Source organism: Lepidochelys kempii, chromosome 1 (genome assembly GCF_965140285.1).
Source record: "Lepidochelys kempii isolate rLepKem1 chromosome 1, rLepKem1.hap1, whole genome shotgun sequence".
Lineage (NCBI taxonomy): Eukaryota > Metazoa > Chordata > Testudines > Cheloniidae > Lepidochelys > Lepidochelys kempii.
The window spans coordinates 140,303,294-140,315,183 of record NC_136380.1 but is presented as its reverse complement, the minus strand read 5'-3'; the positions used below and the strand labels follow the sequence as shown (position 1 = coordinate 140,315,183).

The following is an 11,890-nucleotide window of genomic DNA, read 5'->3' as shown; positions in this document are numbered from 1 at the left end:
AAGAAAAGGTGATAAATGTAGGTGTGTGGCTTTATCCTGTATTTCCTTTGGCTTTAGAGGGTTTATGTGTGACACACATCTGTTCATATCATGTATAGAATATTAAATTAATATGATTTGATTTTTAGGATCCAAACAGGTTACACTATGATCCTGCTGAGCTCAAACTGTTCGAGAATATAGAGTGTGAGTGGCCAGTATTCTGGACCTACTTCCTAATTGATGGAGTGTTCAATGGGGACAAAATTCAGGTAAGGAAGGAGCAAACTGCTTGAGTTAGGCTGGAATGGAAAAGCAGTCAGCAGTATGGCTGTTACTCTGCTTGTTTGCACTGTCCGTTATTTTCCCTCGTTTCTGAGTAAATCCCCCTGGACTACTTTCCCAACTAGATCCCAGTGTTGGCTGTTTTAGGGAAATACCTTCCACAATGCCTGACGAGATGTACTGGGAGGCGCTGCGGGAGGCCAGAGGAAGGACTCTTCTCCCCCCACCATGGGCAGTGAGGCGGCAATGGAGCCATTCCGCGGCTTTCTCAGGGTCACAAAACCCCGGGGAGCTAGTTTCTAGGGGCAATGTCAAGTGGATCTGCATAGCACGGATTCACCATCCACACCTGATACCCCCCTTCCCTGTCAGAGTGAGCTCCCAGCAGCCTGACCGTTTCCCCCCAGTGCTGTGCGTGGCACCTGCAAACCCAGTCTGTTGTGCCTTGGGACTGGCCCCCTTGAAGAGCTTCTCTTCTGCTGATGGAATGAGTAGGTTAATTATCTTTCATTGTTGATTCAAGCACTCCCTCTCCAGGAGTGCAAAGTTGCCAGCCTTCTAATGATCATCATTTCAAGGAGGTGCTGTGGGAAGCTATTTAAACTATATAGCAACAAGTCACCCAAACCAGATGGTACCAATGCAAGAGTTTTGAAGAAACTCAAGAATTAAGAGGCTGAGGAACTAACACAAGTATGATTAAAATCACATAGTGTACAGGCGGCTGAAAGGGGGCCAAATGTTGTACTCCCATTAAAAAAGGGCACTAGGGGTGATGCCGGGAATCACCGACCAGCAAGCCTCATTTCAGTACCTTGTACATAAATGGAATGAAAGAATAGCTAGAGAGAGAATTATGAAACACCTAGATGGCCATAGTACAATAGAAAAACACGAGCACAGCTTCTTGAGAGGAAATGCAAAATTAACCGGTGGAATTTATTGCTGCAAGATATCATAGAATATCAGGGTTGGAAGCGACCTCAGGAGGTCATCTAGTCCAACCCCCTGCTCAAAGCAGGACCAATCCCCAACTAACTATACCTATAGTATAACTAACTAACTAACTGTACCTATAGTATTTGCATCTTTTCCTTTTTTTTTTTTTTTTTTGCCAGCCTTGCAGCCACTTAGCCTCTTAGAGCCTAAATACCTTTGTGAATCTGGACTTTTGTGATTATCAGCAGCTACAGAGCCTAGCAGCTGAAGCTCATTCAGCACTGGTCCCTGAGTCGTGGTACATGTGGTGTCTACTGGGGTCGACTATTAAGCCTCCCCCGGACCTGCTCCATGTCAGCCCAGACAGACACACTCATGCTCGCAGGGTTCAAACTGGTGCACCAAAAACAGCAGTGGGCTAGCCTAAGGGATCGGGTGGGCTTTTGTGAGCCTTAGTTGCAGCCCGAGCCACTGTATGCACGCTGCTATTTTTAGTGAGCCAGCTTGAGCCCACAAGCACAAATCAGTTTTTACTCGGACTGGGAGGTGATCCCACCTGCAATGTAGATAGACTTTTAGAAGTTTGGTATACCACAGCGATAAGCAGCTATAATAGTTACTGTAACAATATTTGCTATAATAACCCAGTTGAATGGATTCCCAGGTGTTTCAGAAGTTTCTGAGGTATCTAGCCTGAAGTTAAGAGTTTTTATTCTAAAAAATGACATTGATTTATGTCTATATGATGTTGAATACTAGATAAATCAGAAAAAAATGGTAGTTGGTGGCTCTAGAAGAAGATATTCCATGAAATTGGAAATATTAATTCCACACTTCGATGTGGACTTCAACATTAGTGAAAATGTTTACCCCTTTCCACAGCTGCCGTGCTTGTGCTGCTTTCTCCATGGAAAAAGGCAGGGAAAACCCATTTCCCTACCCCACCCAGTAGTCACCATCCTATTGCAAGATAGTCTTCTGGTTAAAGCACTGGATGAGGACTCAGAAACAGAACTACATTTTCCTAGCTGTGCCATAGATTTCTTTGTATAACCTGCTCCAAAGCCCATTTAAGTCATTAGGAGTCATTCTCTATTGATGTCAAAGGGTTTTAGATCAGGCCCTTGATCTTTCTGCCTCCATTCCTCATTTGTATAACTGGAATAATTATGCTTCTCTATGTCACTGAGATGTAATGAGAATAAATTAATGAATGTATATGAATGCTCAGTCTATACTACAGTCCATAAACAAACAACCACTATGAAAATAGACAAGCATGAATATGCAGCAAGTTTCATTCATGTTTACTAATTCAAACTCAATAGCTTATGTCAGAGAACCTGGAAGGGAGCAGGGGAACAAAACAAAAACAAAGCCAAGGAAAACTACAGCATAAATTCATAAATGTACAGGTTTGTTAAACAAACTTATTCATTTTTATTTTCTGCACATTGTGTCTAGAGCAGACTCCAGCAACTTGAAGCACCCAGCAAGGCACTGGCTTTACTTGCTGCTCATATCAATCCATCCAGTTTTAGGCCATTATCCCATAAACTTATTTAAAAATGCAATCAGTGAGGCTAAAAGCTTAATAGGATTCAAAGTAGGACTAGACGCATTTGAATACCAAGAGAATAGCAATTTATTAGGGATATAAACCCTTATGCTTCAGGACATAAGCCAACCACTAACTTCTTGTGGTCAAGAAGCAACCGGCCGGTAGGTTATTGTGTAATTATCCGTTACGGGGTTTCTTGTGGTGTCTTCTGATGTTGGCCAGTCTTGGCAGGAAGACACTAGAGTAATGGATCGCTGGCCTTATCCAGTAGATCATTACCTGTGTTACCAGAGCCCTATTAATTTGCATATCTTTAAAGAAAGCTTTCCCCTACTTTCAAACCTATTTTTTCTTGTGTTTTTGTTTAATTTTTATAGTCTCTTTATCCCCCAGAAATTGTAGAATTTTAGATGGGTTCTACTCTGATTCTGATTCCAGTTATGAATCTCGCCAGAGGATTCTGAGAAAGTCAAAAGCTGTACAATGTAAACGTCTTTTGTTGTACTTATTTTTGAAAGAAAAAGCCAGTCAATAAACCAGTGAAAAAGCTCCTTTTGTTCTCTCTTCCCCACAACCTAATGGGGACACATAATTAATTTAAAATGGGAAGTTCAACAAAACTAGTGAATAAAATCTCAGATCAAATGCATTTTGGATCATAAAATCTCGCAAAATCTGATACAGCTGAGATTGGAAGATGTCTGAAAGGCAAAATAGATTCCCTGAATCTAAATGAAGAATGGAGGAGAATGAATCAAATGAATGCTTTGGGCACACAGGAGAGAGATGGCTCAAAATCAGAAACAAGTGCCTAACCATTTTGTCATTCCAGCTGCATATTTAAAACAAGTAACAATGGTTATTCTTTGTACATAAGAGGTCACGGCATGCTTTTTAGAATGGCAATTTGTATTGGCCTATTGAAAGAGAATCTAAAAATACAATTTCTTCCTTAGTGGTCCACAAAATTTTCCATATTGTGAACCATGTTCCCATATAAGGACCTCTGTTCCCATATAAGCTGTAAAGAAAGGGAGCAAAGTCTTGACTTTTTTAGAGGTGATTCTCCCCCTGCCTCCCCCTCTCCCCCCCACCCCCAGATTGAGAATTTATGCTAACGCTGAACTATTATTATTTTTAAAATAAGGATTTTTTGCTCACCGATCTAGAAACTGAGTCTACAATTTGAATCCAGGTCTTGCATTTGGCAACACATTATGATCTCTTCACTGCTGCACTGTCTTGAGTCAGGCCTAGAATTAATTATAGCAGATTTATTAGCTAGTTCTAAGATTTCAGCATTGTATAATATTCTTTTCATGCTGCATAACATTAGCTTCTCTTTCTTTTTAAGGCAATATGAGCTTTCTCTACCGTTTTTTTGTTTTTGTTTCCAGGTTCAAGAGTACAGAGAGGCCCTGGAGGGAATAATTATTAGAGAAAAGAATGGAATTCTTCTGATGCCAGAGTTGTATGTTGTCCCTCCAGACAAGGTATTGTGGCAATGCAGCAGCTCTTGTAGCTTTCAAAGTGCAGATATCAAAATAAGTATCAGCATGATCATTTCCTGTAGTTAAGTATAGGTTTGCAGTATGAGAAATGCCTTTGTCACTTCCTGTACTTAACTAAAATGATTGTGCAGTAGTTTTGACTTTTTCAATTAAAAAAGATCTCACAGCTCCCATTGATAAGACTCTGGTAAATTTTCATGTTTCCAAATGACTAGGTGTCTGATATGACAGTTATGAAAGAGGCACAAAAATATGATGGAGTCCGTTTTTATCTGAGTGCATGTGGACGTATTGGAGCTAGTCAAAAAAATTCCAGATTAGAAATTTGTCTACAGAAAAAAAACAAGGACAACTGTTTTGCAATGTTGTTGTTTTTAGTTTAGTTTTGGTTTTTTTGCCATTGCAAGGGAATAAAAGTGAGAAATGTGTCTACGTTGAAATGAGAACAGATCCCCTGAGAAGATGTAAAGTAACTCTGCCCTGCCTCTTATATTGTGTTTATCATCTGTGTGTTTTTTCAAAACCTGAATGTCCGAGATAAATCCAAGATAAATCAGATTTTGTTATCTTTGAAGTTAGGGATCCACCTGATCCACTTCTTGATCAACAAAGCCAGCCAGCCAGCTGGAGCCCTTTGCCAGTTTGAGCTACTAACCTCTCAAATACCTTCCTGCTAGGCCAGCCTCTCCCTCCCATTCCAAAATTTACCAGTCCTCACTGATTAAGGACATTAAATCCAGTGCAAACCAGAATATTTAAAGATGGAGTGTTGACATCTCCAGTCTTCTTTACAAATCTGATGCTAAATAAGAGTGTAGATGTACCTCCCTGCCTGCTATGTGCAAGCATAGCACTGAACCTCTCTTGTGGCCTTCAGTTGGAAACAGTGTAAATCTGGTAGGGATTTCAAAAAGTAAGTAGGGTGGGCTTTGCCTAACCTCTTTTGTGTCAGATCACATCTTACAAAGCCTCTTGTATAATAAAATTCTCTAGTATTTCCCCCTTCCCTCTCTTTCATCAGGTCATCATTATATTACTGTGCAAATAAATTAATGGCCTTTTTTTATTAACAGAATTCCCCATTTCTTTCTTTGTGAACCATTGTTACAAACACAGTAATGGTAGGATAGTGTGTACTTTGAGGGTACATGTGCAGCTTTCATTCCAGGAAGATAAGGTGGGCCTACATCAATAGTATACAAGGGTTACCTGGCAGGGGATCAGAAAGGAGACCCAAAATTGATTCACAGCCTTCGAGGGGAAGGAAACAATAGGAGTGAGAGGAATATAATATAATCATTTACACTTCCATGTTTTATTCATGCCAGAAAGGCCTGGTCAGGCTGGGGGCTCTGCTGGGTTAGGCACTGTACAAAGGTCGGTGTGCAATCTAAGAGATGGAAGCAGGGTGGGAGGGACCAATACATCATCACTAATGGTGGCAAGTTAAAAATCTGAAAGGTCCAGATCCTTAACAGCACAAAGTATTTTAAACATATGATTTGTAATATCTCTTATAACCAGGTAGGGCTCATCTCTTGCTTATGTTTGTTGGCAGGTGGATGAGGAGTATGAAAATCCTCACTCAGTGGATCGTGTCCCAGGTGGAAAGTTGCCTCATCTGTGGGGCCAGTCTTTATACATCCTCAGTTCCCTATTAGCAGAGGTAATTTATCTGTAAAACCAGCGAGTTAATGTTTCAGTTCATGTTGAGGTGCAGTGAATTCTGAGTACTGCCCAGTCCAGCCTGCTCTCATTCAGTGTCAACTGGATGCAGTATATTTTGTGGCAGAATCATATCTGTGAGTCGGTAGAAGTGGTGTTTGTCAGTTTCTCTATCCAAATTAAATTATTTTCAAAGTGTTTGTTCGCGTTGACCTACAGCTAACTTCATTTCAGTCCATATCTTACCTTATGTTTTCTTAGAGCGAAGCAAAAGAGTATCTTTGAAAACCCAAGCATATCTTGTTTTTATATGCTACATGAAATTTCATCATTGTAAGGAAATTTTCAACTTGTGGAGCAAGAGATTTGTTATCTGGGTTTCTCCAGTGGATACAAAGAGTGTGTCGGGTAAACCATTGTGTAGTCTCCATGTATGCATGCTTCTTGTGAACTACACACATTGTGCACTCTTGGTTTTCCTTGGCAGATAACATTGCAAGGCATTCTGGGCTTAGACTAATGGGCAGGCTCCCAAACTGCTGTGAAAGTGGAAAGGGCCAGGCAGCAGGACCAAACAGCGGACTGGCCTCAGCTGTTGCTGGGCTCTGCCACCAGTCTTAGAGATATGAGGAAAGTCAAGAGCTTGAGAGGGATCATAGGAAAGGGGTTGGTCACAAGGAAGGAGCTAGACACTACTCTGGAGTGTGTGAGGCAGGAGAGATCCTTCCATAGGTTTACATAGGCATTTCAAGTGCGTATCCAAACTGTACTGAACCTCCAGTCTTCTGAGATTCACGCCGTATTAGTCCTTGACTGAGCCCAATAATGACTGACTCAGTAAAGGGTTAACTTTCTGGTGTCAAAAAATGACAGAAGCAACCAAGTAATGTGCAGGTGCTCCCACTCTATCATGTGAAAGATGGGCACATGGATTGACTTCAGTCCTGACAATAAACACCTTTCCCGCAGTATTTTTTTTAAAATTAGAACTAAAGTTTTTACTGAAAATACTGCAGAGTGAAATAGGGGACAGAGATGTTTTATGTTACATTTGTGGAAGTTTGATGATTAGCATGAGGATCCCCTATAACTGGACTGAATGTTAAAGGCATCTTACTTGGGTTCTTTTTTTTTTTTCCTGTTTTATCACAGGGGTTTCTAGCTCCTGGAGAAATTGATCCCTTAAATAGGAGATTTTCAACTGCTTTTAAACCTGATGTGGTGGTGCAAAGTGAGTGATTTCATTTTTGATTCATTGTGGCAAAAAAATGGGCTGAAGGTGGTTATACCCCCTCAAGAAAGAAAGGCAGAATTAAAAATAAATAAATAAAAAAGCTCTGACTAGTGAAGTGAAGGAGGAGGGGCAGGTCACTATGCAGTGCTACACTGCTGGGCATACTCAATGTTTCTTAATTAGTGCATGGCATGTGGATACCCTAGTGAATGATATCTGAGACAGAGAAACTAAGAGAGTGGGTTTTTTTATCATGCTTGCTTTTTTCATGTGGAGGCGCTTACTGCAATTTATTACTGTTTTTAAAGCTCTTTCGTTAACAATTTAAGATTGAATTTGCCAGATTCCCAGCCCCTGCATCCACTTCCTGGGGAAAAGGCAGGTCTGGGCATGCTCTGGGATGATGACGAGGGCAGATCTGACAGGAAGCTGAGAAGACAGCGTGCCAGTCACTGTGACATATGTGAAGCTCTGTGCGTTTCCCTCAAGGAACCAAGTGTGGTGGGGGCAGGAGAGCTCAGGACCATCCTAATGACTTCCTAATGGGGGAATCCCCAAACCCAGTCACTTATTGGAGGTTGTGGATGAACTAGCTAGTAGAAGGCAGGCAGGCTGCTGCTGCTGACAGGCCAGGCTTACAGCCACTACTTAAGTATGTCCAAGAGAGGCAGGGACAGAGACTTTATCTCCTGAGCATCCCCAGTACCACTGCCAGGAACCTGCTCCTTTCCTCAGTGGGAGTAGCAGCCAGAAAGGTGAAATTAGGAGAATGTAGCAGATACCTGGCAGCAGTGTGATGATGATCAAGGGATAAAAGCTCTTCCACTGCCCATCTGTGCAGCCCTTGAGAAGCAGTCAGGAGCCTGGATTGTCAGGAGCAGCCTTCAACCCTCCTTCCTCCCAGCCACTTGTGACACTAGCTGCCGTCTGTCCAGTTTATCTCGGCAAATACCACAGAGCCTGTGGTTTACAGCTCTAGATGTCCCCCAGAACTATCTATGGGATTGTTTCACAGATCCTGCATGCACATCCAAACTGGCACCTTAGGGGAGGAGTGTTCTCTTACTGGTGATGGTATTTCCTTCTGGGACTGTTTCTGTTCCTTTAGAGGAAACTTTATAGTGTTCACTTCCAGTACAGATATCCATGGTTGCAAATTTAAAATTCACTTTTTGTCAATATTTATGAATGCAATAGTATTAACTAGCAAGTCTGTGCTAGATTGTTAGATCCCGACCCAGCAAACTGACCCATATTGGCAAAACCCCACGCAGAGCATTTTGCAAGATCAGGGCCTTAAATTGTAAATTCCTTGGGGTAGGGTCTTCCTCTGTAATTGTACAGCACCTATCACAACAGGGCTCTGATCTATAGAAATAATAAATAGCATTCATAGTCTCTGTATCTCACTGACACAGATAAATTGGCTTACTACAGTGTCTTACAGTGACATCTTCTGGGGAGGAGGGAAGCTGAGAAATCTGGGGAAATAAAATGCCAGATGCTGTTCTGCACATTCTTGCACCCCCAGTGGTATAACTGGGGTTGGCAAATCAGGAAAGACTCAGGCCTTCAGCATTTTTAGACACCCACATTGTGGGTAAATAGCTATGATGGGTGATGTCAGAATAAAGGAGAATGATTCTGGTTAAAATAATTCAGCTATTTTTTTCTGTTCTACAGTAACTGTCTTGGCAGAATCAAATGAAATTAAGGAACTCTTGAGACACCATGGAATCAGTGTTCAGAGCATTGCAGACATCTATCCAATCCGAGTGCAGCCGGCACGTATCCTGAGTCACCTTTATGCCAAGCTTGGTAAGTGCTGGAATTTAGACGTGTATGGTGGTGGTTGTGAAACCTAATTTATTTTTCTTTTCCACTTCCCCTGCCCCCATTTCTTTCTTTTTATTTATCGGGGGTTGCTGTGTTAGTCTGTATCCACAAAAAGAACAAAGAGTCCTGTGGCACCTTAAAGACTAACAGATTTATTTGGGCATAAGCTTTTGTGGGTAAAAAACCCCACTTCTTCAGGCACTGGACTCCTCGTTTCTTTTTATTTGTTTGCTTCCAGAATCATTTTAACTTTTTATTTGTTGCGTGCGTGTGGTGGTGAAATATACACCATATGCATGCAATATGTAAAGTAAAGTAAAAACTAGTAATGAATATACTAATATGAATTGATGCTTCAGGTAAGGGATCTATTAGAAGAATAGTTCGCTTTGTGAGCTGGCGGCCAATGTAGTAGTTTCTGTATGCTCTGTTCCAGTGGAGTTTCACAGACTGTCAGAAGGTGGTTCTCTGCAGAGGCTAATTCTAGACACAGGCTGCGTTTTTGGAAAGAGCCTGAAGTTATGCATCTAAATCCCCTTGAACTTCAACCTTGGGCTCCTTTGACACTCCCTTCAGAGGAGACTGGGGGCTTTGTAAAGCGTAATACACACAAACACATATTTCACCTGATTCAAACCGCTCACAGATTTGCTTGGTATCATCATGGACATTATTTTTCAATGTTAAGACCTGTATGAGAGTGGATCATGAATGGCAAATCCTCTCCATCACTGGCAGGGAAATTCACAGTGGGCAGTACTCAGTGCCACTCTTTCCGTATTCCCATTGGGAATCCGGCTTATAGGTAGTTTGTGAGGAAACCTCAGGTGTTGTTCAGTGGCCCAGATAAACAACCCAAAATTCAGATACTCATCTCAAGATGTTGGGCCTTGAGCAGAGATTTAAATAAATCTTGTAAAGTATATATTTTACATGAAGAAATCACCCACACTGCTTAGGAGGCAAAAAAAAAGGCAGGGAGGGATAAAATTAATTCTCATCTCTATCTGCAGGCAGTTGAGTAGGCTAACTTGAAGCGTTGTTGTTGTTGTTTTAACAATGACTGCTTTGTCAGCAATTGTAGATTATTCTCCCTCTGTGATGTGATCTACCCCCTGCTCAGCGGAAGGGGAATCACGTACTATTTTGGCATCATCGGCTCCTTCCTGACTTGTAGAGAGCTCACTCTGGGGATGGGGTCTGCAGGGAAAGGAAGGTCAAGTCTGTAATGGGTTTAATGAGACATGCATCACTCCAACCCCATGATCTTTGGGAAAGCCAAAATGAAAAATATAATACAGCTGAAGGTCCACTTTGCTCTCCAGAAACCCCTTTCATGGGAGCCCTTAGACCAGGGGCACATGACAGTTGAGGATCCCCTCTAGTGGAGCCAGGTTATCTGAGAGCTGCATGTTGAGAGCTCTGTGAAGATGGTTCTGGCCTCCTGATGATCCCTCCTTCCAGCTCCCTCCCCTCCCGAGGATTTGAAGATCTGAGTTCAGAACCTGCTGGTTCATTCTGCAGTGGCGATCCCTCCCATCATGGGGGCGGTTTGGGAAACGCATGGGGGTTATGTTTGCCTGCTGCAGAGTCCAAAGAGTTTAAAGATACAAAAGGGACTTCAGCTTGGTCCCTTGGCTAGAATGAAGAGTAATACCCTCTCTGATGTCACTGTACGAGGTGGGCCAGATGAAGGGAAGAGTGGCCATGTGTATCCCTCTGCAGTCATGGGACCACTGTGCCAGAATAGGGATTCATTCCAGCTGGAGGGTGGGGTGGGTCTATAGGGCTGAGCTGGCTCTCAGATGCTAGGTAGCAGTTGTGGGTGGCTTGTGTCACTGCTCCCCACTCTGGTGGTCTTTCTGCTGCTAGGGGCCTCACACCCAGATGCTTGCACGAGTTGGACTCCTGAAGTGAATCTGGCCCAGTGGATTTAATAATTTTTATTTCCTTCTCAAGAATGTATTTAATTGTCTAGCAAGTAGATCTGCTGAAACTGGAAAACTTTTTAGGTGACATAAGGCTTCTGTAGAATGATTGAAGTGGGTGGAGTCCTCCTCTGTGTTGGCAATGGAATCTGCTGCATACAGTAGAAACAGTATCTTTTCCCGAGGCAGAATTTAAGGGTTTGATCCTGCAAGGTACTGAGCACTTGCAACTCTCATGGCTTCAGAGAGAACCTTGCAGGGTCAAGCTCATAGAGTAGCTGGGATTTGCTTTTTCCTAAAGGCAACAGATGTGCTTTGGTTGTATTTGTGTCTGACCCAGCCCAAAACAAAGCGCTATGTGCAGTACTGGAAGGGCAGAGGGCACAGCTGTGAGGGGGAGGGGTCTCTTCAGTTCAGTGGTTCAATTCAGAGGAGAAGAATTAAAATTGTTATAATAAAGACAGGGATTGCCTGCTACTTGTGATGTTTGATACGGCATGAGTTTTTCTCCATTTTTTGTGAACATACCTCATTTCGTTTGCTGCCTGTCATTCACTGTAGATGGATTTATTTGACTTGCTGACAAATCAGTGTTTGTTTATGTATATCTTTTGTTGTTTTCCTGTAGAAATCTATGTGGCATTTTACCCCTGTGAACATTCGGCTAGCCAGCATCAGCTTGGAATGCCCGCTAGAGCTTCATAGCTTTACTGGATGAGCTGAATTCTTGTTTGATCTCTGTCTTTGTTATACTCTTTTTAGGGCTTGTGTTCCTTTTTGTTCGGATTTTAAAAGAAATTGAGGCATCTTCTCCTCCATCTGTACTTCTGTATATTTTCCTCAGTGGAGTGTGACTGATTTCTTTGTTGTTTTTTGTAAATACAGACTCTTTAGTGCAAAGAATTGTTACGCAGAAATAATTTGAAAAAGGAAAACATAGCTGAAACCAAGA

General features: G+C 42.1%; 1 protein-coding gene across 9 annotated transcripts in view; it reads left to right on the top strand.

Annotated features, from left to right (window-relative positions):
• PHKA2 (phosphorylase kinase regulatory subunit alpha 2) overlaps positions 1–11,890 on the top strand; it is a 70,839-nt gene that overhangs the window by 19,106 nt on the left and 39,843 nt on the right. For all 9 annotated transcript variants that reach the window (XM_073356658.2, XM_073356649.2, XM_073356639.2 and 6 more), the window contains 5 exons: positions 129–251; positions 4,162–4,257; positions 5,834–5,941; positions 7,093–7,171; positions 8,858–8,992. In XM_073356658.2, coding sequence (XP_073212759.2) covers positions 129–251; positions 4,162–4,257; positions 5,834–5,941; positions 7,093–7,171; positions 8,858–8,992 — 541 coding nt within the window. The remainder of the gene's footprint in view (positions 1–128; positions 252–4,161; positions 4,258–5,833; positions 5,942–7,092; positions 7,172–8,857; positions 8,993–11,890) is intronic.